This window comes from Macrosteles quadrilineatus, unplaced genomic scaffold (assembly GCF_028750875.1).
Source record: "Macrosteles quadrilineatus isolate MER2022 unplaced genomic scaffold, UCM_ALF_1.0 Scaffold_9__3_contigs__length_116548681, whole genome shotgun sequence".
Classification (NCBI taxonomy): Eukaryota; Metazoa; Arthropoda; class Insecta; order Hemiptera; family Cicadellidae; genus Macrosteles; species Macrosteles quadrilineatus.
Window position 1 is genome coordinate 1,366,665 of NW_026542602.1, and position 23,616 is coordinate 1,390,280.

The 23,616-nt window shown below is 36.5% G+C and overlaps 1 protein-coding gene across 3 annotated transcripts; it reads left to right on the forward strand.

Moving 5' to 3' along the window:
* The first annotated feature begins 29 nt into the window (after nucleotides 1-29).
* Nucleotides 30-20,561, forward strand: LOC129003985 (zinc finger CCCH domain-containing protein 18-like). Of its 3 annotated transcripts, none has more exons than XM_054432352.1 (18): nucleotides 30-180; nucleotides 2,130-2,283; nucleotides 2,744-3,510; nucleotides 3,951-4,076; nucleotides 4,888-5,090; nucleotides 8,331-8,469; nucleotides 9,095-9,202; nucleotides 11,786-11,940; nucleotides 13,060-13,165; nucleotides 13,717-13,919; nucleotides 14,117-14,275; nucleotides 14,835-14,965; nucleotides 15,662-15,800; nucleotides 16,687-16,862; nucleotides 18,851-18,936; nucleotides 19,286-19,331; nucleotides 19,953-20,035; nucleotides 20,294-20,561. In XM_054432352.1, the coding sequence occupies exons 2-18, from the start codon at nucleotides 2,139-2,141 to the stop codon at nucleotides 20,405-20,407; spliced, it is 2,886 nt and encodes a 961-aa protein (XP_054288327.1). In that variant the 5' UTR covers nucleotides 30-180; nucleotides 2,130-2,138; the 3' UTR covers nucleotides 20,408-20,561. The 3 variants fall into 3 exon arrangements, with proteins under 3 accessions (XP_054288327.1, XP_054288325.1, XP_054288324.1); XM_054432350.1 differs by having other exon boundaries at nucleotides 31-486; nucleotides 16,687-16,889; XM_054432349.1 differs by having other exon boundaries at nucleotides 31-180; nucleotides 16,687-16,889.
* The last annotated feature ends 3,055 nt before the right edge of the window (nucleotides 20,562-23,616 follow it).

Here is a 23,616-nt window from a genome sequence, read left to right on the forward strand (position 1 = left end):
CACCAGCACCACACAAACGCCATTTTGTTATTGGTCTGCAGAGTTTTGCAACATCTCACCTTGTTGCAACCTCCATTATCTTGCATTTTAAAGCTCTACTCATAAATTTCTTCTTACAGAAATTAAGAAGACATATTTATTATTTATCTACGATATCCAGTCATCAATTGTTAGGAAAAGGTAAGAAAGCTCGACAATTTGCTCAAGACAACGATGTTTTAAACCGGCGGCCTTGTCGGAGTGAATCTCTTTGTGTGACGAGGAGAGCATTATCCTTCTTGTCAATAATTAATTTTTGTTTTCAGCAAAGTGAACTCCAGTTTTTATTGATTTGTGTTGTGATAAAAGTTTAGTATTCCTTCAAAGTTTGTTTGTTCAAGTTTTCGCGAGTCGTAGTCGAAAAATGTTTCAGTTTAAAGACTTTAGGGAAATAAGTGTACCAGTGTACAACTTGTTCCACTGTTCAGGCTTTTCTTGGAACCCCAGGTAAGAGAGCGATATAACAGAATAATTCAAATAAAGAAGAAAGAACCAAGAATTTTTCTATGTTAAGCTGGATTCAAATGTTTCACTCAAGACATTAACTTAAGTTAACTTATTGGGTTTAACTATAGGAGGCCTAGGCCTTGCTTTTTAGCCTATTGGCTTTTGTTTTGGCCAAATATATTCTTAAGTTAATTCAGGATTAGTAATGATGTATAACTTAGGCCTATATTAAGAGATTGTGCCAAGTTAATTACACGTCACCTAGGCCTAGGTATCCTTAATGTTAAGTAAGTTAACTGGATGTAGGTAAGTAAGTAGGGCGGTGCTTGGTATTGTACAAGAAGAAAATATCAAAATGGCTGCCGAATTCTTAAAAGGCAAGAAATAACAACTAACTGTATGGTCAAGTGGGTATGTGTATGCCTCAGATCATAAGTTATAGGTTAGGCCTACTTGGTATAGCCTACAACTCTGACCACAGATAAAAAACCGCATATATGTTAGCCTACCTACGTGCTATACAAATCAAATTTGCTAAGTTAAGCTTTTTCTTTGGAATGTTTTGTAAAAGTGGTTTTTTATTTTGTTAAAAATAAGTTATGAATTTTGTGTTTTTGAGATTTTTTTTTGCAAAATGACGTTTGGGGTGTAGGCTACATTTCCCCCTTGATCTGGGGTTAGTGCACATCCCCCTTATTGTAGCTTTCAAGATTCAAGATTTATTGAGCCGTTCGGTTTTTAACAATTGTTCAAGTCACTAACACTAAACTAAAATAACAAAACAAAGATGCATTTCCTCTTGATTCACATAACAAAATGTCCAAAGAGCACACCATGCAAAATAGATAAATAAATAAAACTGCAAAACAAAACTGTATAGGCTAAAACATGCAGCAGAGAAAAAAAATATAAAAATTTACAAAAGAGGAGAAAAAGCAAAACAGAAAACTTAAAAAACCACACTCATACCTGTAGGCAAGGTTTAGTTAAAAAATATACAGCCTATATAGTATATATATATGTGTAGCTTTCCACTGCATATTAAGCTTTCAAATTGACTAATCAGAGTTAGTTTTAATAAAGTTGTAACTTCCAGTTGCTTGACCTATGTTTGTAAAAAATCTGCTGTAGGCCTAAGAATACTTCGCCGTTCATTCCACCTGTAGGCCCTATAAGTCATCCGTCCTCCTTGTTTACCCTGTTCAAACGTTGTACATTTGAAAAGGGTAAAATAAAGGGGAAAAGGCCTAAACTTAAAACACGTGGTGCAATCGTCTACAAATTCAGTTCAAATCTGTTCTAACCAAATGTAGGCTAATCCATCCAAACTTCTAACTTTTAGCAAACTCCTTTTGATTTCAGAAAAGGCATGTAGGATAAGGATGGTAAGTTTAGGTTGTTCCTTATTTAAATTGTGACTTCATATGAGGTTATTTTTATAATGAACAACACATTTTGTACAAGGTAGCCTACTTGGTAAAGTTAAATAATTCATTAGAATTTCCTTCTTAAGACAGAAAGTCACCCAATGTATTGTAAGTTAAACTTAATATCTTATGCTTCTTTCTAGTGATAGGTGAAATATAACCAGATGACAGTTAGCATCAATCAGATTTATTATCAGGAAACATATTTCCCCGCAGGTCTGACTCATGGACTCGGACAGTTCGTTGGATGAGGAGCACTATAGAGGGAGGAACCAGGGCAAACAAGAGCCGATACCAGTCCGACCTAACGTTGAAGACAACAGTGATGTTTCTGACGAGGAGAATATCTCCAGAGCTGCTCGCAGTATAGGTAGCATTTTCGGGCCATTTGTGGCTGCTAATTCTTTGTACAATTTGATTTTCTGGTAGTTGCAATTAGGCCTATCGGTATCTTTCAATACATTCCGACTTCTATTTTGCATTGGTTTTTAATTGGAGTATGACAGTTAATCTGGATGAGGAAAATTTGTAGGGTAGTAGACTAAAAGTAGGCCTACTAAAAATCTACAATCATTAGTAGGCCTAGACCTATTTAAATTTTTAGGCTAGGCCTACTAATGTGTTATGACTTGGAATAGCTACTTAAGTTAAGTTAAATGCATTTTTATTGCAGGTCTATTTTCATATTTTTTGATTTTTATATAAAGATTGTATAAATGTAGACAAGACCTTGATATCTCTTTGAATATAAGTAGGGTTATCAATTCCTCTTAGTTTTGTACCCGTTTATTTTGAGCTTGTGATTACAACATAGTTTGGTTGACTTGTAGAATCTCCTCCTGAATCACCGCAAGGAACTCACTTTGAATCTCCGCCAGCGTCTCCTGACCCGGAGAACAAACCAGGTACTCCGTCTCCTATACAGTCGCCTGATGACAGCGCCAGCTATGGTAGTCCTGCAAGATCCCCCGACTCTCAAAATGGTTCCCGGCCTCCTCGGTCACCCGACTCCTTCCATCCCAGAAGTCCTAAAAGTCCGAGAAGTCCTAGTCCCCAGTTTGCAAACCGCTCCCCACCAAGTGATCACGAACGTGGTCCTAGGAGCCCTACTACAAACTACCCTAGGAGTCCTAGTCCTACATCTCCAAGTTCCCCTCATTCAAGGAAGAGTCCACCCCAATCTCCCGCTCCTCGCAGCAGCGGAATTCGATCTCCCAGCCCCAATTCAAATTCTATTCGCTCTCCTTCTCCCTACCGGAACCGCTCGGTGAGTCCTAGATCTCAGAGTTCTCCCACGAATGTTTCTAGTCCCACCAGATTCAAAGGGAGAAGAACTCCAAGCAACTCCCCTCAGAGCAACCGTTCTCCTCCACCACAAAGAACCAGAAAGGATTCAATGAGCGATGACGGGAGAAGTAATATATCTTCAGCCTCGTCGTTTGGGTCTCCCCGTCAAAGCCCGGCGCGCCCTCGTACCCCCCCGGAGAAACCGCAGAACGTCCCGATGAAGAGTCATGTGGAAGATTTGTCAGATGTCTCGGATCTGGAAAGCCTCAACTCAATGTCCGACGAAGAGACTGAGAAGCCTCCATGCAAGGTTGGTAATTCTTTTAGATAAATGATATAAACTACCGTAATTAAATAGGGGCTTTGAACTTATCCATCATATGTTTATATTAAACTGTTGACCATTCATATATAAGTAGACACATCTTATACCCATGTTAAAGCTCAAGCAAGTTTTGTATTATGATGATAAATGTGGTTGAATTATCCTACAGAGTGAGCTGTTGTCGAGTATTGAAAGCTGTTGAATTTGCCAACTTTTTGTCCAAGAAAGGACAATCAATTGGAATCCAGGCCTTAATCATTATTAAACCCCGCAAATCACCGAAGGGTTTCATCTGCAATCCTTAGGCCTAACCTGAAGTCATGTGTAAAATGGTTCTCGGCCTAGTGTTCTAGAATGTAAAGGTGGAGACAACAAAGGTAAGGTATGTGGGATAAAGTATATTTATACTGGACTATTGTTCTCAGGAGAACGGTGAAGTGCGTGCAAGTGTTAACGACTCCAAGCCTGCACCACCTGTTAGAAACAACACATCCACTACGGGGTTGGAGGGAGATGACACGGAGCAGTTGGACTTTGAGGCAGAGGATAAGGTCGGTTGTTATTGTAGTCCGGGTATTACTGATACTCATTACTGGTATAACAGTGTTTTGCAGGTCAAATTATAAGAAAAACTAAAACTAAGCATTCAATATGTACCCGAAATTCAAAGAGGCCCTTATTTAACCAACTACATTATTATGAGTGATGTTTTTGTTTATAAATAGCTTTAACTCTCAAAGTGAATCCAAACCTATTTTTAAACTTTTTTTCTATTTTGAGCTAAGTTATTCTGAGAGAAAGCCTTGCCATTTAGAATACCTCAGATGGAAGTATTATGTTCTCTAAATCATTTAAGTGAATCACATAATTATTGTTCTGGTGTTTTGTCTACAGTGTAACAAATTTTTTACTTACTGGTGGGGAATGTATTTCTTTAGTCCATAAAAGTTTAATCTATTTGGTGAAATATAAATAAATAGCTTATTCCCTATATGGGAAATTCGCTAAAACCAGTTGATCAATTATAGACGTTCTGCTAAGAACAAAAAAAGCGCGGAAAATTTGAAAATTTTCCTTTGCTCTTGTCAAGACTTTACAAAGTACTAGGAACCTTTTCCGTTAATTTATTAGCCTACCACTATTAAATTTTTATTTGATAATACACAATGGAGGAAGTTTCAAATTGTTGAGGTCCTAACCTAATCCTAAACAGGGTTTGTCGATAATTATGACATTTTAACAAATAAAAACCTAATGATTTTGAATAAAGGGAATTTGTTACTTTTCAATGCCGTACTCAAACTTGTTGGGGAAGAAACGCTGGAAAAATGAAGCATTCTGCAATTTGAAAATGGTTTTCAGGAAGAAGGAGAGTGTGACGTTACTCGACCGAAGGCACCTGACACTGAGGCAGTGTTGAGTGAAGATGAAGGAGAACTGAAGGGGGATGAGTTAGAGGAGGGAGAGATCACTGACGAAGGAGAGAATCGACCAGAGGAGACGGAGCCGAGACCAATCTGTAGATTCTACAACAGAGGCCAGTGTACTTGGGGCTCCAGTTGTAGGTAAGTACAAGTCTGACAACCAGCCGCTTAAGATAGCTTAACCTGTAGAAAAACTTTCAGTGCAATGAAAAGTGTGTTTTAAAAAATTAAATAAGACAATGAAAAATAACTTTCATTCTGCAGCAAGACCAGCCGTTTTTAATATTCGTGCTTTGCAGGTCTAGGCATGTTTAAACACTAATTTTTATAACTCTTAGGGATAAATAAATACATTGCCATGGCAGTACAAGTTTTTTTCAGTGTTTATTTTAGCGAATTTCTCTAAAGGTAAGTAGCTATTAGGTGGCACAGTAAGACCTAGGCCCGGGACCAATTTTTTTCTTAATTTTGATGTCACCAGATGCCAAAAACACCATTTGTTCAAATTTATATATATACTTGCTGTAACCCGCGGGCTTTGCCCAGTTTAACTTCTTAATTTTCAAGACGATCTCGTTCGCATGGCTCAATCACGTCCTGGTTGAAGTTCGTTCGCTACGCTCACTCACCTTTAGGTTGGAGCTCGTTCGCTGCGCTCACTTGCCTTCAGGTTAGCTCGTTCGCTACGCTCACTTGCCTTCAGGTTAGCTCGTTCACTACGCTAACTCGCCTCCAGGTTGAAGTTCGTTCGCTATGCTCACTCACTTTTGGTTGCAAATTAGCTGTTGTCATAAATGTAAAAGAAATAATAGTGCTGCACCCTGTTGGTAATCCTTGTAACTTTAATGCTATTGAACATCATAGAACAGAACCAACTTGTTTAATTGAAACAGCAGTTAAGATTCATTAATTCCATTTCTCATAAGGTTAACATAGGAAACTCCAGAGCCACTGGGGCGGAGCCGATTGGACGGATCACAAAATTGATGGTGTATAAACCTATAACTTGAATAACTTGAATAATTTTTGTCCGATTTTAATGAAATTGGGTTTGAAGGTGTAATGCGGGATAAACTTGGATCAGTTCGCGAAACAGCATGATCGGACCATGATAACAGGTATTTACGGGGGGGGGGGGGGGGGGTTTATGGGGTAAAAGTTGGTTTTTCTAATTTTTGACCCTCAAAACACAAAAAAAGCTAATAATTCAGTATGTCAACTATATTTGTTCGGTTTTTAGTTACAGAGAAAATTTTAAAAAATTTTACTTTAAAGTTCCCATGCTATTCTTGTGGAGAATGTTGTAGTTTGCTTTTTTATGGATATATTTTAAACAAACTTGGCAAATTTATTTATTGTATATTAACTATTAATATTTTACAAAAAAGAAATCACACTTTATTAGCTTCCCTGTAGCAGCAAACCTAGGTATTTGTTAAACCTATTGCTATTTTAATAGATTTAATTGAAAATCAATTTGCAAATGGAAGTTCGCTTAGACGACAAGTTTTCTGCGGTGGGGGTATTTATTTACAAAATTGCATCATAAAAAACACCCTGTACTCGTGTTAGTTTGTCTTAAAAATAAATACGAACAAACCCATTTAAGTACGATGCACTTAGGAAACAAGGACCTAGAAGCTTTATATTAAGCATTAATATTGTGATAACAACTTTAAATACCTAAATGGGAAAGAGTTAAATAAAAAATAAATCTACATTATATACTCAAAAGTTGCAATATCCAACAGTAACTGTCTCTCAGATCGAGGAGAGTTTGAGTTGGGATAAAACTCAAACCTCGTGTTTCCAATCTCATCGGGGCATCAACTTTTAAAAGCAACTCAAACCTACCCTGGTAGGAAATGCTTTTGGTGATATTGAAATACGGTATTATAGGCCTAACTATTGTGTTTTTGGTTTATTTCTTGTGCCGTAGTGGACTTTTGCCCCTTTTAGGCGAGTATGCAATCGTAACAAAATCATTTTTAATTTACCGGTACATTATAAACAAAACATTATACTTAAAAAATCTTGTCCCTCAAGTTAAGAGAGTTAAAATGTCGTCCACAAAAATCCATAGATTCTTGTAGTAATTAGGTTAGACTAAAATATAGTTGATGAGTCAACTACTCAAAACCACTTAATTTAACTATTTAAGAATACTAGTGGATTGTCTAGTACAAACTAGTTTTTATAACTTGTAAGCCAACAAAATTTAACCTTTTTCTCCAAATTTCATGAAGGTATGGTGACTAATTAGTCTATCTGCTGCCTGGTTGCCAGATGTTGTTGCGTAATGCTTGTCTCCCATAATTGCTTAGTTTAACACATTTAGTAAATACAGTACCTGATCCAAATAAATGTAAACTGTTAACTAGGCCTACAGTTCTTTGATCAGGCTTAACTTAAGTTCAACAAACCTGCTTCAAATTAAGATTTGAATTTTTACAACAATATTTCTTTAAAATGTCAGATTAATCCCCTATTTATATAAACTTTAGGTTAAATGAACACTCAGGTTTTCTGCTACAAGGAAGGTAATAAAGTGTGTTGTTGTTGTAAAATGTCAATAGTTTAGTGTGATGAAATAAATAAGTTTGCAGATGTTATCAAAATATCATTAAAGGAGCAAACTACAACATTCTACCTATTCTTCATAATAATAACATGGGAATTTTCAATTTATAGCTTTTTAAAATTTGTTTTTTTAGTTTCTACTAAATGGTACAACTGAAAATTTTATGTTTTAAAGGTAAAAATGGGAAAACCAACCTTTACCCCATAAAACACTGTTTCTACTTCCTAATCAGTAATCATCCTATTTTGGTAACTTGTTTGAAAAATAGGTGTACATGTTTTTAACCACAATTCCTCAATATCGGTTATATCCAGCTACTAGGACGTCACGAATTGTGGATATTTATAGGGATGCACTGTGGATGCGATGCTCCCTGGTGTGGATTAACGTCCGCACTAGTGAGTACTACGACTATCCGCAGTACTATCCTGATAATTAGACCAATTCGTAAATTACAAGGAAAAATGTGGTTCGGATTCCACTATAAACTGTAGGTCCCTTAGTTGCCATTAGCTGCATGGGCTATTAATTAACAGCTGTGTCTAAGGAACATGTCGGCCTTAGTCACTAACAAGACTACAAGATCGCGCCACTCATCCTACACTCATCCTTCACTCATATTTGGGTTAAAATACGCACATAGTGGCATCCCCATCTTAACTAATTGAATTGAATTAAATATGAATTTGTTTTGTGTTTTTGGCCTTTGGAGACATAAAAAAAGTAAATCAAACTCTAGCCCATTCCCTGTATGGGAAATTCACCGATACAAAATCAATACAACACTTGTACGTTTGCAGGTTCGTGCACCCAGGTGTGACAGATAAAGGTAACTACACAATGTTTGAGATGGTGAGGCCGTTAGTTCCCGTCAATAATGGTCCTCCGCCCATTTACGGACCTCCCATGGACCCGTACCGACCAATAGACAGACCCGTGGTAAGTAAATAGCATATAACCAACTTACAAAGGTATCTTTGGTATCTCTCTCTAGTGGATAGAGTTCAAGGTTTCTATCTTGGAAATTGGCTTGGTGATAAATGAAACTAGAAATTTCAAATCTAAAAGACATTGATGAATTTTGCACAATATTTTTTTAGTGAAAGAATGTTGGATGTTGCACGATGTTTTGTGAGTGTGAGGAAAAAGGAAGTTAATGATGTTTGTATCCACAACATCACTTGTGAACATTTATATGACAGAATGCTTGTTTCCTTGGCAGGAGACTTGTGGCATATCTTTTATGAACAGACGACTCTTAAAATGTGTGCAGTTTTGTTGGTTTTGAGATTTGGTTTTGGCACATCACTAGTTCAGATTTTATATCCCGCCAATGTCTTTTGGCTAGGTCTAATTCAAGCTTTTAACTCAACTTTTAAAAGAACTAGCAACGATTTCACCTGTAATTTGCTTGCTAAATCAAATCAAATTGTCTTAATTCTTTTTACTCAAGGAAGGTGAATGAGTAATTTCATGAAATTTAAACAATTTTGTTTCTATTTAGCTTGTACATTACCGGTAATGTATTATAATCATGTTTACTACTAAACTGATTGTTCAACAGATTCCAATGGGACCACCAGTATACCAGCAGCCTATCATATCCCGTAAAGAAGAACCGGTTCCTGTCGTGGAATCTGCTTGGGAGAGAGGACTACGGCAGGCAAAGGAGGTAAAATTATCTTTTTACAGTTGTCAAACAAAGCCGTATTTTACTCACTATAGTTAGTTTGCAAAGCAGGTGTATTTCTGACATTTTATTTGGTTCACTTTCTGCCACATTCCAGAAGACAATTATTTAAGAATTTTAATTGAATAATAATCAACAATAAATGGTCCATAATGCAGATTACATTAATTTGTGTTAAATGTGTAAATAAATGTAATCAACAATGTATTAGTTCAACATCTCTAATTATTAATTTATACAAACGATTAACAGTAGGCCTACCTAAGTAAACAAGTAGGCCTACCACTTGCTCCCTAGTTGTGTAAATAAGTAATTGCCACACTTCACTCATAGCCTGGTTTCTGACCTCTTTGTTGTAAAAAAAAATGGTCGGCGGTCTGTCTGGCCCCAAAATGACTTTTTGGATTACCAACTTTTTTCAACACTGAGTATGGTAGTAGTTTTAATGGCCGTGAGCAAAATTTAAACAACAAGTATTTAAACTATGAAAATTCAAAGTAAACACGTCCCACTGAAAATGAAATAACGTGACAGTTAAGTTTTCTTTATTTTTGTTAAAGTTAGGATCGTTACTTTGTTTGTTAAGTTTGTTATTTTATTTTGAGAAAGTTTTTGTTATTGTTTTTGCTCCTCTTGTTATTGTTCGCAGCATGCTTTTTTGTCTTCTTCTCAACACACCTCTCCACCACTCTTTGATCGCATTTGCTGCACTAGTCAGTCTAAGTCTTTTGTCTCTAGTTTCTACTTCAAATTCCAGCTCTGCAATTTGTTTCCCTCTTGTTGTAATTTTATCTTTAAGATCTTCCAATAACAGTTTATGATCATCGATTTTCCTTTTAATTTGGAGAATATTTGTATCCAACTGTTCGAGTTCAGTAGAGTATCGCTCGTTCCAATAGTCAACTTTGTTTTGCAACTCGTTAATGAATTCTTTTAGTTGAAAATACAATTCATCGTGTATTTTTTCCTCCTTTTTCATCTGTAGGTCGATGTTGTCGACATTCTGTTTGGATATGTTTTTAGATTGTTGCAGTTTCAGTCTGTTTTGTTGAATTCTCGAGTCTTGCTGAAATTGATTTAGTCTCTCGAGAGTTTCCTTTCCAACAAACGCTGTGACAAAAGCGTTCTCTAAACATGGTTCTGTCATTTTTATGAAGTTTTTCGCCTCTTGTGTCTGCAGAGTATGATTCTTGATAGTTTCTCTCAGGTGTGTTATGGTTTTTTTACCATCGATATTCTCTTGTTTAAGTTGGTAATCATTGTAACGCATGAAGTTTTCACTAAACAGTTGATTCTCCAGGTTTTGGGTACTGTTTGTCTCTAAATCTCTAATGAGTTCTCCCCAGATTGTCTTGAGAATAATCAGTTGGTCGTGTATGTGTTGAAGCATTTGTTGACTATCTTTTATTCCATCTTCAGGAGGTTTAGTTCGCATTTTGTATGGTCTTTTTTCCCCGAAGGAGTTTAAATTTAATTCATGCATCTCAGAAACGTTTTGAGGAAAAATTTGTTTTAATATTAACAGTTCATCGGCAGTTTTTGAAAGCACACATTTAACTGCTGAACTCTCTAAAAAGTTCAACTTTGGTTTGGTTTGACTGTTTAAAAACGTTTCCATTATTAAATGTAGGCCTACTACCGTTTAATTTAGTTGAAGAAGAATTTTTTACTCAGTCAAATTTCATATTCACGCATTAGTTTCCAAGCGACTGATATCCTATAAATAAATAATATCAAAGAACACTTAGATCAGACATTACTCCAACATGATTATCTATTGCTACAATAAACTTGTAATTTGCATAAACAAAAAACATGTAGTTGTGTCTGTAAATATTATATCCAATAGTCATTGATATTATTCAACTGCTCAATGCACTCAGTTCAACAAATCTTTCACTCATATGGTTTGACCTATTAGCAACAGTTTTAGTTAAGTCCAAGAAAAATAATTCTGCACATTACTGCTCTGTAAACTTTTCTCATCACCAAGACTCTAAGATTTAAAAACTGGTGACAACTTTGACATGAGAATGGAACATCGATTCTATCAACAGTCGAAGGCATAACTCAACAATACAGCTAGAAACTGTACCTGACTTGATTTACATTCAGCGAAGCAAGTTTAAGGCTTCCACCCTTAAACCTTGTGTTTACCAAAATTGTTAGTGTGGTTGAATGTTAGGTCTGCTTAATAACTGAGTGGTCCCTGGCCAAGATGCAGAAAATGTAAATTGACGGTTAAAATCCTGTTCAGTAAAGCTTTTTGCATCTGCTCTTGACAGTACTTGGTGGTAAAGACTTATCTAACATAAACGAAAAAAATTGGATGGGTTGATTCTTTGACGTTGCATCTCAAATTAATTGTTTCACTACTATACCTACCCTTACTGTGTTAGTGTTCACCAATAACTTGTTTTTATAAGAAATTGCATCATTGTGCTTTAACAGAAAGCAAAATATTGTAGGCTTAGCCACAATTAAATTGAATACTCTGAACATAAAATAATCTTAAGAAGTTTTAGCTTCAGTTTTCCAATCGCTAAGTACAACATTTATTTGTAGATGCTCAGGAAATCATCTAAGAGGAAAGAAACTGAAGTTGATTTTGAAGAGAAGAAGATGAACTTGTCCCTGGGCCAGGATGATTTGGATAAAGAGAATGACTATTACACGCGGCCTGCAAGTCCAGTGATGATAGACGAACCAGATAGATGGGGGTGAGTGACTCGTATTGCAATGCTACTTTAATTAATTTAATGAAATATAGCAATCTGTTATCACATGTCTAATAGGTTTAACTTAAACTAATTATTTTAAATTAATTCATCCACTTAATGAAAATAAAGAGTGCTCCTATTCTTTCTTAAATTTACCCAATTAATTGGAAGGTGCATCTACACAAGTGTGTACAGTAATTAACTCTGGAGTAATAGCTTTGAGACATACAACAGTTCACTGTTGGTTTAAATTTGTTGTAGCAGATTTCCCAGTGTGGTGCAGTATATTACACTGAAATCCAAGCGGTAACTATTGCTGGTTACAGCTACACTCTCTTCTCTTCAATCAACAGAAGCAACCTTGCACCACGTTGTCGTTCTGATATACTTAAGTCTAGGATCACTGTACTTTTGTCTTAACACATTCGCTGCGGGTGGCTCGGATTCGGGACACGCATAGCGTCCTGAGCATGCGCATGTCCCGGGTCCGAGCCATCCAACCTTGTTAAACAAAAGCAGCCAGTATGAGTCTAGTGTTTGACGGAGAGCGTTACTACTTGCTGAGCGTGGTCTGTAAATACAATAGAAATCTGTTTTTGCCGGCGCTCCTTAGTTCGGGCGCGCTCAGATTTTTTGCGGATTTTTAAGTTTGCGCTTGCCTTAATGTTAGTTTGCGCTTGTGTTTAGTCGTGTTTGGACTTTTTTATGTATTTAAATGTTTGTTACTTAGACTAAACTTTGTAAATTTGTAAATTGTTTCTTAGGTTGGTAGTAAATTTCCCCGTAAATTCCCCGTCTGTCAATCTCAAAAATCTAATTTTTGTCCCGTCTCTTCCCCTCCATTTGGCAATAAATTCCAATGGGACCGGCTACGTTCCAAGCAGTGCTGCTATCTGTGGGTGTATAGCGAACTATGTCGACTCTCGTTGTTAAGCAGGACATCACCGCATGTTATTTGCAATTTGTTAGACCAAAATTGGAAAGCCAATTACACGCGGCAATCGGGCTTGTTCGACGCTGAGGGCTGCGCCGCACTGGGGATACGCCCGCCATTTGACGTGCTGAAGCGAATGTGTTAATATCGATGCGTCATCTATTCTGATCTCAATTTGCTCTTAGATCCAAGGCAGAGCCAGAAGCCAAGAGATATCGCACCATGTCCGACAGGTTTGATGACTACGGGGGTGGAGCCGAGGGAATATACTACCCTAGATCAACAGAACAGGTGAGTTCATCTTGATTGGCTTACGTCCAGGAGCATTCAGTCACTTATATGTATATCTTGATTCAAATAACAAATTATGGGGTTTCTGGGGATTATCATTTGATTCAATTAAAGTTTTCAAACACAAAAGAAATTTGAGAATTTAAAGACATTTATCACCATTGTAGGCTACATCTTTTATTGTCCACATCTGATATCGAGCCAAAAATGTCAATCTTGTGCATGTAAAAGTTCTACTCAAGGTCCATTTTCCGACTAATTGCTCAACCTCTCAAGCTTAAAAACCATGCTTGGTTAGGCTTAAAAAATTAGCCTCTCACACACCTGTACAATCCAGTAATCTTTGTTGTAGGGAGTGTCAGACTTTTCTGGTGGCTCCCCCAGTTTTTATATTATAAGTGGAACTAGTCAATTGCTCAGTACTTTGGGCTACCTTTGTGTAGGGAATAGCTTAAAGATGTTTACACTAATCAACTCTAGTACTTATGATTTTTAAATAATCTTATGGCGGTTTGCCAAATAAGCTTTACTTTAATCTTAATTCTGTGCAGGTCTGGCACCAGAGGCCTCACTATGACGAGAGTATGAGAGCTGTGTTCAGTAGCCGCAGCAGTAGCAGCAAGTACTACGCACGAGGGAGTAGGGAGAAGGAGTACTACCAAACACCTTCATCCTCTAGTAGCAAGCGGCAGAAATACTCGCAGAGGGAGGTGATAGTGCAACGGCCTGAAAAAACTAACTGGAAAGAAGATACGTGAGTGAATTTGTTACGATTTGCTTGAGATACAAAATAAACGGTCAAAGAAAACAAGATATTATTTGGGCAAAAATTGCACTAATCTTACACCTACTCTTCATGAGACTAACTTCAGTTTTTTTTTAAATTTATTGTTGTTAGTGCAGACTGCAAATACCCAAACTTATTTTTTCACTTATATTTTTGCTTTTCAGCCCACCCGCTAAACCTAGCCGCTACACAGAGACCAGAGGAGGTGGAGGGGGGAGAGGAGACGAATGGGCCGATCCTTGGATGAGGAAAAAAACATCTTCACCTCTCACTCGCAAGCGAAAAGCAAGCTACTCATCTGGTTCCTCGTACTCTTCTTCGAGGTAAGTCATTTTAAAGGGGTAGAGCTTCTTGTAGAAACTGTTTGTGAGGGTGTGCACATGTAAAACAACAACACTGAATTGACTGAATCGAGATGGACGAGGCTGAATCTCAAGTTTAGAACAGGTTGTTTTGTTTTTCCCAAAATGCAGGAGGAATCTTTTAAAGAAATGGATACACACCTTGTTTGGCAAGTTTGAAAAATGTGTGTACTAGTAAAGGTAAATGGAAATGATACTTGAAAGATTTTAATTATTTAAAAGATAACTGCCGATTTTACAGTAATCTAATGATTATAGGGACATATCCGGGGTATAATCTCTGGCAGTATAATTTTTTCAATTTCATAGGCCTACCTAATTTCTTTAGTATCGAAAGATTCCTGTACTGTATCTATTTGAATCCTCCAAAACGGGAATAAAAATTAAGACCGGTACATTTTAGAAGTGTTTGCTTTGTACTCATAACTTTTCCTTTGGTTGTGCCATGACAGTTCTATTAATTACTTTTAACCTGGTTAAAGTGTTGTTAAGCACATGTTAAGTAAGTAAATGATTGCAGCTCGAGTCATAGCAGCCACAGCAGCAGCAGTTCATACTCAAGGTCGCGGTCAAGGTCGAGTAGGTCCAGGTCAAGGTCGAAGCCTGTCCCACCCCGTCGTCTGCTCAGACCTACCTCCCCTGCTGGCAGAGGTGAGTCTGACCATCTATCATGATCATTCCAACTGATTTGATCCTGACCCTTCAAGGTACAAAATACCATGTAGTGGTTGTAGTGCTTTCCTCAATATCTATTGGTATGATTGAATAGAATAAACAGGACCTAGTTACCAAGCTTTGATGACTTTTATCTTACCTTTCACTGTGAATTGGAGACATCTCATTCCCATATCGTTGCCATGGTAAGGATTCTTTGAATTGAAATAAATATAGTTAAATTGAGTCATCGACAGTGTGTTGCTTTCAATTACTTATTTGCATTATTCACCAAATCTACATCCTAATTAAATTGAAAGACATATTTACTGAAAACTTCATTTTTAATGTCAAATTAATTATCAAAAACTTAAAGGAAAAATAGAATTTTTACTTTTTGTCCTAGGGCGCTTGTCAAAAAGGCCAGGGTTGTTTTTCTCATTACCTACTTCAGGCTAGGCCTAGGGGTTGTGGCATTATCACACAGTATTTAAACCCGGGACTGAAACCCCACACACTACCACTTAGACCAGCTCGCTCCCCATACACTACCACTTAGACCAGCTCGCTCCCCATTTTTATTTTTGAGATGCCTGATGCCTGTTATCCAAAATCAATGCTCCCTTTTCCAAAATCAATGCTCCCTTTTCCAAGCTCTCAATCATAAATGACCAAGAGTTTGATTGTTTGCAGGAGGTAAAGTTGCTTTGTCGCCAGCTTTGTTACCCGAGAAAAAGATTACAACAGGATCAATTCTTATGAACCCTCCTCCACCCAGCCCAAGAGGGAAGAATAAGAATATGGCAGCCAATCCGAGCCCACCTGTGGACAGGTAAAGTCAGAAAATGTCTTCTAGTCTTAAGCTACTTTCTAATATTCTTTTAGAAAAATAATCCTTAGATAAACAGTCATTGTCATACGTAGTCTTTACGGATAGGGATAGGTTTGGGACAACTCTGTGTATTAATTTTCTTCTAATAGTCTCCCAGAAGCCACAATAATTCTTATACATTCTGCGAAATATTTTTTGCTCTACTTTCTAAAAACATTGCATTTTCTAATTGTGGATACAATTTTTTCTGTACCCTCAAGGCAGTAGAAATTCCATTTTCCAATACCCTCGAAAAATTAAATGCTGTTTACCTTATCTCCAAGATGAGACATGTAATTTGCCTCTACTCTCAAGGTAAGAAATTTCCTGTTTCCCCCTACTATGTAGGAAATACCTTTTTCACCGCACTATGATGTTTTTAGCTGTTACGTTTTGCTGGCCATGTCAGCTGTCATCGTCATTTGGGGACCAAGCAGGTTTTTACATCACTAGAGCCGCAAAATCAGCTGCCCGCTTACTTTCTTAAAACATGAATGCATATTAAATACACAATCAGTGTTCGTACCACGGAACATAATTTTCGGCCCTACCTAGGTACGAAATATACTATTTTCTTCCATCCCCAAAGTAAGTTTTAGCAATATAGGTAAGAAATATCATTTTCTTTACTTTTGGATAGGGTATTTAGGTATTCTTATCTTAAAGATGAGAAATAAAGTTTGTCCTCTACCCCCTTCTCTGTTTTTAAAGTAAAAGAATACTGTTTTCCTCTACCCTCATGGTAAGAAATATTGTTAGGCCTACTGTTCGTTTCTTCAGTTTAGAGGTCTAAGATTGTAATGTAACAATCCCAAAGCCAGAGTCTATAATCACACTGTTGTTACAGACCCGGACCCGGTGTACCAGCTCGTCTATTGGCTCACAGCAAGGCCGCCTCAGCCGTGGCCGCCGCAATGCGCTCCGCTCGCTCCCGCTCCAAGTCCTCTCGTTCTAGTGGCTCCAGTGACTCCAGCGGATCCTCCAGTGACTCCAGCGAGTCCAGTTTCTCCTCATCGTCCTCAAGTAGGCCCGTCTCCCCCTCCCCGCCCGGTATGTGCATGAGCTGTTGTAGAGTGTCCAGCATTCGTACTAACCTTAACACTGAAAAAGAGTGCTTATTTACGTTCTGAAATATTAAAAAAAATATAGGAAATAAAGAAAATTATTTGCTAGGTTGCTTTGTGAGAAAATCTATCACGCCCCTTTTGTTTTTCGTCAATAAAATCACCAAAGTTAATTTCTTTATAAAAAAGATTTTTCCCGAAAATTGTTAATTAGGCTATATATTATTGTGAGGCGTGAGTGTATGCGCTACTTATCTTATACTACATATTTGCCTTAAACATTTTTTATATATTAACTTCTTCTAATGTACCTATAGCTTAAACAATATTTTCAATGAGAATTAGTTTTTTAGTAGCTACAGAAGTAGTTGAGTAGTGAATCTACAACAAATTATACTTTTAAATTAGATTCAGTTTGGTTTGTTCTCTATTTCTTCTATTTTGTTGTAGTGATTTGTATTCTTTCTATGTTTTGCATGTTAGTTTTACAACTATTCTTTTGTGTAGTAAACATTTTCTAATGAAACATATGGAATGCACTTAATGCATGTGATAAACCTTTTGAATGTGAGTAGCCTAATATTTGTATTTTCAAGTCCTCTACCTTAGAAATACTTGGATGTTTAGTATGGTATGATTTAAGGTTTGCAAATTTAATAAGTATGTTTTAATGTTAATTAATAATGGTTGAGTAAGTTCTGTTTTGAGTTATAATAGTTGGTGGTTTACTTACCTCTTCTTGAACAATTTATAAAGTAACTTATTGGTTTCCATGGTTGTTAAAAATGTTTTATGATTTTGATAAGATCCGCTGAACACAAAATATTCTTGTCTGGTAGTACTGTAGTGGTGTGCGATGTTTCGAAATAGTCATTCAATTCGATTTTATGCATCAAATTTAAAATAAATGCTGCATCGCACATTTCTATCTGATAGTATTAGGCCTACCTTGACATATATGTGTTCAAACCATAATGATTAGAATCTATAGTGGTTATTCATGTACCTGCGTCACCTCTTTTTAAAGAGGTACTCTAAGTAACTAGGCTTAGATTCTGAGGATTTATCTTCTAAGTAAGGACGTAACATCTGGCAGCAATCTTGAACTGACGATGCGGTTGATGTCGTAAATCACTATGGATTTTAATGGCATCAGCCGCGAAGAGCCTACGATGAGGATAACCTATAAGATTGATGACCAAGTACACAAACCACTTATTGTATCATTAGCAATAAGTTGTATGGGACATGGGTATTGATCCAGGTTTAGTCATCTACCATAGTTTTGCTGTCCAGTATTGTGTTAAGTATAAGTAGGACATTAGTAGAAATAGACAAGCAGTAATTGCCAGTAAAACATAAATTTTTAATTTACTGATCATCCAATTGTAAAATTAGTTCATACAGTGGAGTCCCGATAATCCGAACTTCGGTAATCCGAAACCAAATAAAATATATTTTTTAATTTTTTTATAAAAAAATTAAAATTTAAAATTTTTTTTGAATTTTTTAAAATTTTTTGAATTTTTTTAAGTTTTTTTTATCAAACTTTTAACACAGTTAGCTGTACCTTGTCAACGTATTCTGTAGCGGCCGGGCGAGATAGACTTTTTTGTAGAGTATTTTAGTATTTCACCATTTTTGTTATTACTGTAACAATTTTCATATTCGTCCGACAAATCACAAATGAATTTTATTACTGTAAGTGATAATGCTGCAGCCACCAGGTCTAGCCTTAAGTAATGTGAAAAACAATCCCGAGCTCGTGCCTGCGTCCTAAGACAAAAAAAAATATTCAAAATAAAAAAAAAAGTTTAATCCGAAATATTTGGTAATCCGAAATGGGCCTGGTCCCAACCATTTCGGACTAAAGGGACTCTACTGTAATATATTCAATTTATTTTCCTATTATTTAAATTTGTTATTGAATTTCCATTATTTTTTCAGTTCGACAAAAGCGCATCGTCATTGATGAAAGAGAAAGACTTGCACTGGCAACAGCTATGAAAGTGAAAGCTATGGACGCTCTAAAGGTAAACTTTGACAACAGCTTTAGTAAATACCTCTCTCCTGGCTTACAATTTTGTGGTACATTGTTATTAATTTCAAATGCTTTAATACAAGATGACTTATCTCACTATGAGTGTAGTATTTTAATGTATATATAAACAGGAGTAACTAGTAAATTTCTTTTAATTTAACAAATGCTTACTGCAGGTATACCAAAACATAATTAATTTCAAATAGAATAAAGCTCCTCACATCCAGCGAAAAGTGTTGCAATGTTGCTGAATAACTTTGTAGGATTAGTCTTTTGATAAATTTACTGTCATTGCTTATTTTAGTAAATTCAGTTTTAACTTGAGAATATGTTTGTTTCAGCTCTCTGGACAAAAACAGCAAATCAAGCTGACTCTGAAAGGAGCAGGTAAGGCTATTTTTCCTTGTTAGGATAAGTTTTATTTTTTCCCAAATTAAAAACGAAGAAGCCTACAATTGAATAGCTGAATCTGTACTATTTAAAAAAACAGTCCGTCTATCACTTAAAATAAAATCTTTCTTTGAGATAAGAAGACCATCTTTTGCATAAGACACCTTGTTGCGTGCTTTTAACTACTTGAAACTCTTTTCTTAAATATGTTTGTTGTTTATCCATTTCTTCTTCCTTAATCTATTCCCATTTTGATATTTCAACTTAGGGCATTGAGACATTCAGAGAATTTTATGGTGGAGCTTTTAAACGTGCTTTAAAGTAACCATTGTGCTATAATTAGTGCCTAAAACATTGCTATTTTTTACCTTCTTTCCTTAACTGAACAACGTTACTACTGAAACTGCTCCTTTTCCAATCCCGCGATATCCTGACTCCAGGTACAACACTGTACCCAAGTACAAATCTGTTCAAAGATCTCAAGCCTTTCTTCCACTATCAATAAATTTTCAATTTATATCAATCTAAAAGAAATAGTTTAATTTGAACATGTTATTGACGTCAATTTTAACAGCTGATTCTAAGTTTCTTGTATCATAATTTATTGATATTCAACAGGTGACAGGACAGCAGCTCCAGTTCCATCTATTGGCAAAAAGAGGCTGGCAGAATCCCCTCCTATGGAATTTTCCCCTCCAAAGGTAAGGTTTACTAGTCAGTGTTACCAACTTAAAATTTTGAGTCTCCCTAATGATATATTGTGAAGGTCTTACGCTTGAATAGTCCAACTTCAACCTAATGCCTTTTAAAAAGGTAATGAATCTGACATGTTAAAATATTTGATTAAAAATCCAATTATGCAAATGAAAACTACTTATCCTGCAGTTTTTCTGCAGTGGGAGTATTTTTTTTCTCTTTTATAGATAATTATTACTCTCACACCATTTCTCCCTTTACAGGCTGGCACGAAAACAACACCAAAGAAAGCTGCGCCCTCGAGACGGGAAGAACTTCTGAAGCAGTTGAAAGCGGTCGAAGACGCCATCGCACGGAAGAGGTCTAAGATCAGTTAACTTTGCAGTCAATAATCTTGTCTATAGCAGCAGACTCCATTCCTTGTATATATACATTTGTCCATACATAACTTAAAATCATGTACGTCTTTGTTTAGATAACTTTGTAGTGTTGATTCTCTTGTAGCTAAGTTTATAAGAAATAAATGTAAAAAGTGAATAATTCTTCTATGTTTTTAACCTGTTTGATATAGTGTAGATTTAAGAGGTTTTTGTTCAGCAATTAAGGAAAAAATCGACATTGTTGAACAGATTTGTTGGTTTTTTATTCAGTCCATGGAATCTATCCTTATTGTTTGATCACAACTTGTACAGCTAAATTGGATCGACTGGACTGAATAAAAAACCAAATCTTTTCAACAATACCGATTTTTGATTCCTTAGAGGATAGTTTGATTCCTAAGGCTTTTATTTCTAAATGAATAGTCGGAGGGAGATGCACTGGCGGTTTCAGCCCTACTGGAAGGATGGCCCCCTTTTTTGAGTGATTGTGTGGGTTATTGGGAATTTCAATAGTTGTTAGTATTCATAAAATTCCAGTAGCAAACACACTTACAACATTAATGTTTTTTTTTTTTTAACTTAAATTTGCAATGTTTAGTTTTGTAAAAAAATCTAACTAGATCTTTTGTTTGTAGTGAATCTCTGTATGTACCAAGAGAAATTTATAAAATTGAAGGCACATTAAGGAAGCTTTAAAAAAGTGTTCTTTAACATACCGGTATTCCACAGAACTTTTCTATCTACACACCAATCTATAACATTTTATGGATTTATGATACCGTAAGTTTTTTTTTGCTAACTTGGTTGTTGTATGAATGAGAAAGGGTGAACTGGCACAATAAGACCATATTACAGCTTTGTTTGAACTAGTTTAAATGATTGTGGAACAAGGCCAGGTGACTGATTATAACTGACTCATTAAATCTATTGGGATGAAGAAGCTCATTAAATGAACAGCTCCGCCGGCGAACGCTGCAAGTGACAAAAAGTGAATACTGTATTTGCAGAAAACACCAAAACTTTCTGAACAATTATAACACAGCCAGTGCCTATGCATTCAGTCACTTGTATAAGTGCTGCCAACCTAGGCCTATGTATTTTAAAAACAAAATATCCCTTGCAGTAGAAAATGTCACTTGCATCGTTTATCTTAAAATATCACAATTTCACAATGAGTACTTTGTATTGATCAGCTTGTGTTCTTCACTCACCTTAATTTGTTAATCCAGGACTCGTCAAATGTAACACAACGAAGACACAAACACACATACACGCACATAAAAATCGTCCTTGGATTAATATACTCCGACGTTTCGCGGGACCAAGATAATGTCCCGCTTCCTCAGGGAATTAAAACTTTGTTTCTCTCGCGTACGCGAGCCGAACGCCTAACCACGACTGCCGGTGCCGGATCAGCTGTTCCAGTAGAGGGGGGGAGGGCAGGGGGGTTGGTGGACGTACTGGTTATTGTAGATAAGCCTTTGACATCCTTGGCCTTGTCTCTCAGCTGTTCTAGTTCTTCTTTAATTATTGGTAAATAAACAGTACTAACATAACATCCACCGATGGTCGTGATAGAGGCTCATCTTCAATAGCCATAAATAGCGACTCTGCCATGTTCCGTTTCCTCCAATCCGGTTCTTTGTATAGAATTTTGCTGGAATCCCATTTTACTGTATGATTCGTCTCTAATACATGTTCACAGATTCTCGAGCCATACCTATCCTTATTTTTAACCTTTTTAACGTGTTCGTTAATCCTCACCGTCACTGGCCTTGACGTTTGCCCTACGTAGTTTCTACCACACGAACAAGGAATTTTATAGATAATATTTTTTGTGTTTTGCTGTTCATTTTCAGGTTTTAGTTTGGTGAGACGGCTACGAATTGTGTCTTTACTTTTGAAAACTGTACGAATTTTGTATTTTGAATTTATGCGCCTTAATTTTTCTGAGACATTTTTAATATAGGGTATACAAACAGTAGTAATGGGTTTTTCCTCAGTGGTGGGTTCCAATTCTCTGGAGTTATTTACTTTGTTTAGGGCCTTATTAAAAATAGATTGGGGATAGCCACAGTTGTTTAAATGTTGTTTTATACTGTCTAGTTCTGTTTTAAGTATGCTGTCGTTACTGCAAATAGATTTAGCCCGTTTGATAAGACCGATAACCAAGCCTGTTTTGACATGAGTTGGGTGATTAGAAGCAAAGTTTAGATATTGTCCTGTAGCAGTGGGTTTTCGGTAGACGCTAGTAAGCCAGCCTTGATCCAATTTTTCAACTAGTACGTCTAAAAATGGTAACCGATTGTCTTTTTCAAGTTCAATAGTGAATTGTATGGAGTCTAATTGATTATTTAGGTGGTCTTTAAATTTCATAAGCTCTTCCATTGAATCCTCCCACATACAAAACACATCATCTACATAGCGCAGCCAGATTCTTGGTTTGGTTTGAAATGATCTAATTGCATCCTGCTCAAATTTATCCATAAAAATATTGCTTAAGATGGGGCTTAGAACCCCGCCCATCGCCATACCCTGGGTTTGCTCAAAATAATCATTTTCAACTTGAAAGTAGTTTGACTTAGTACAGACTGTTAGTAGTTCCATAATGTTGGATATGGGGATCTTAGTTTTATCTTCTAGATTGACGTCGTTTTCAAGCTTTTCCCTCACAATTGTCAAACAAGGGTCGATCGGAACGTTAGGGAATAAGTTCGTCACATCAAAGCTGACGAGGATAGTGCTATTGCTGGGTTTGTGTGGGTTTATTTTGTCAATAAAATCTTTTGAGTCTCTTATAAAACTATCAGATTGACCAAAGTAAGGTGTCAGCAATGGTAGGAGGAACCTAGATAGTTGGTAGTACGGTGAGTCAATTGCACTTACTATCGGACGCAAAGGGATGCCTGGTTTATGCAATTTAGGAAGGCCATACAGATGTGGAGCTTTACTAAACTGTGGGCTTAGTTTAAAAAATGTGCGGTCTGTGACGAGAGGTTTAATCTTGGCCAGTTCCTTTTTAATTCTATTCTGGATTACGTTTGTTGGATCACGATCAAGTTTTTTGTATTGACCTCCATTGATAAGGTCAGCTATTTTTTTCCTGTAATCTTGTGTGTTAATCACAACTACAGCACCACCTTTATCAGACGGGAGTATGACAACTGCGTCATCCCCTTTTAATTTCCTGAGAGCAGAATTTTCAT

Excerpts from the sequence above, each read along its gene's own strand:
- LOC129003985 (XM_054432350.1), top strand. The coding sequence starts at position 2,139 with ATGGACTCGGACAGTTCGTTGGATGAGGAGCACTATAGAGGGAGGAAC. Across the intron at positions 8,470-9,094 it reads GACCAATAGACAGACCCGTG|ATTCCAATGGGACCACCAGT; the intron begins GTAAGTAAATAG and ends ATTGTTCAACAG. Across the intron at positions 14,966-15,661 it reads TACCTCCCCTGCTGGCAGAG|GAGGTAAAGTTGCTTTGTCG; the intron begins GTGAGTCTGACC and ends GATTGTTTGCAG.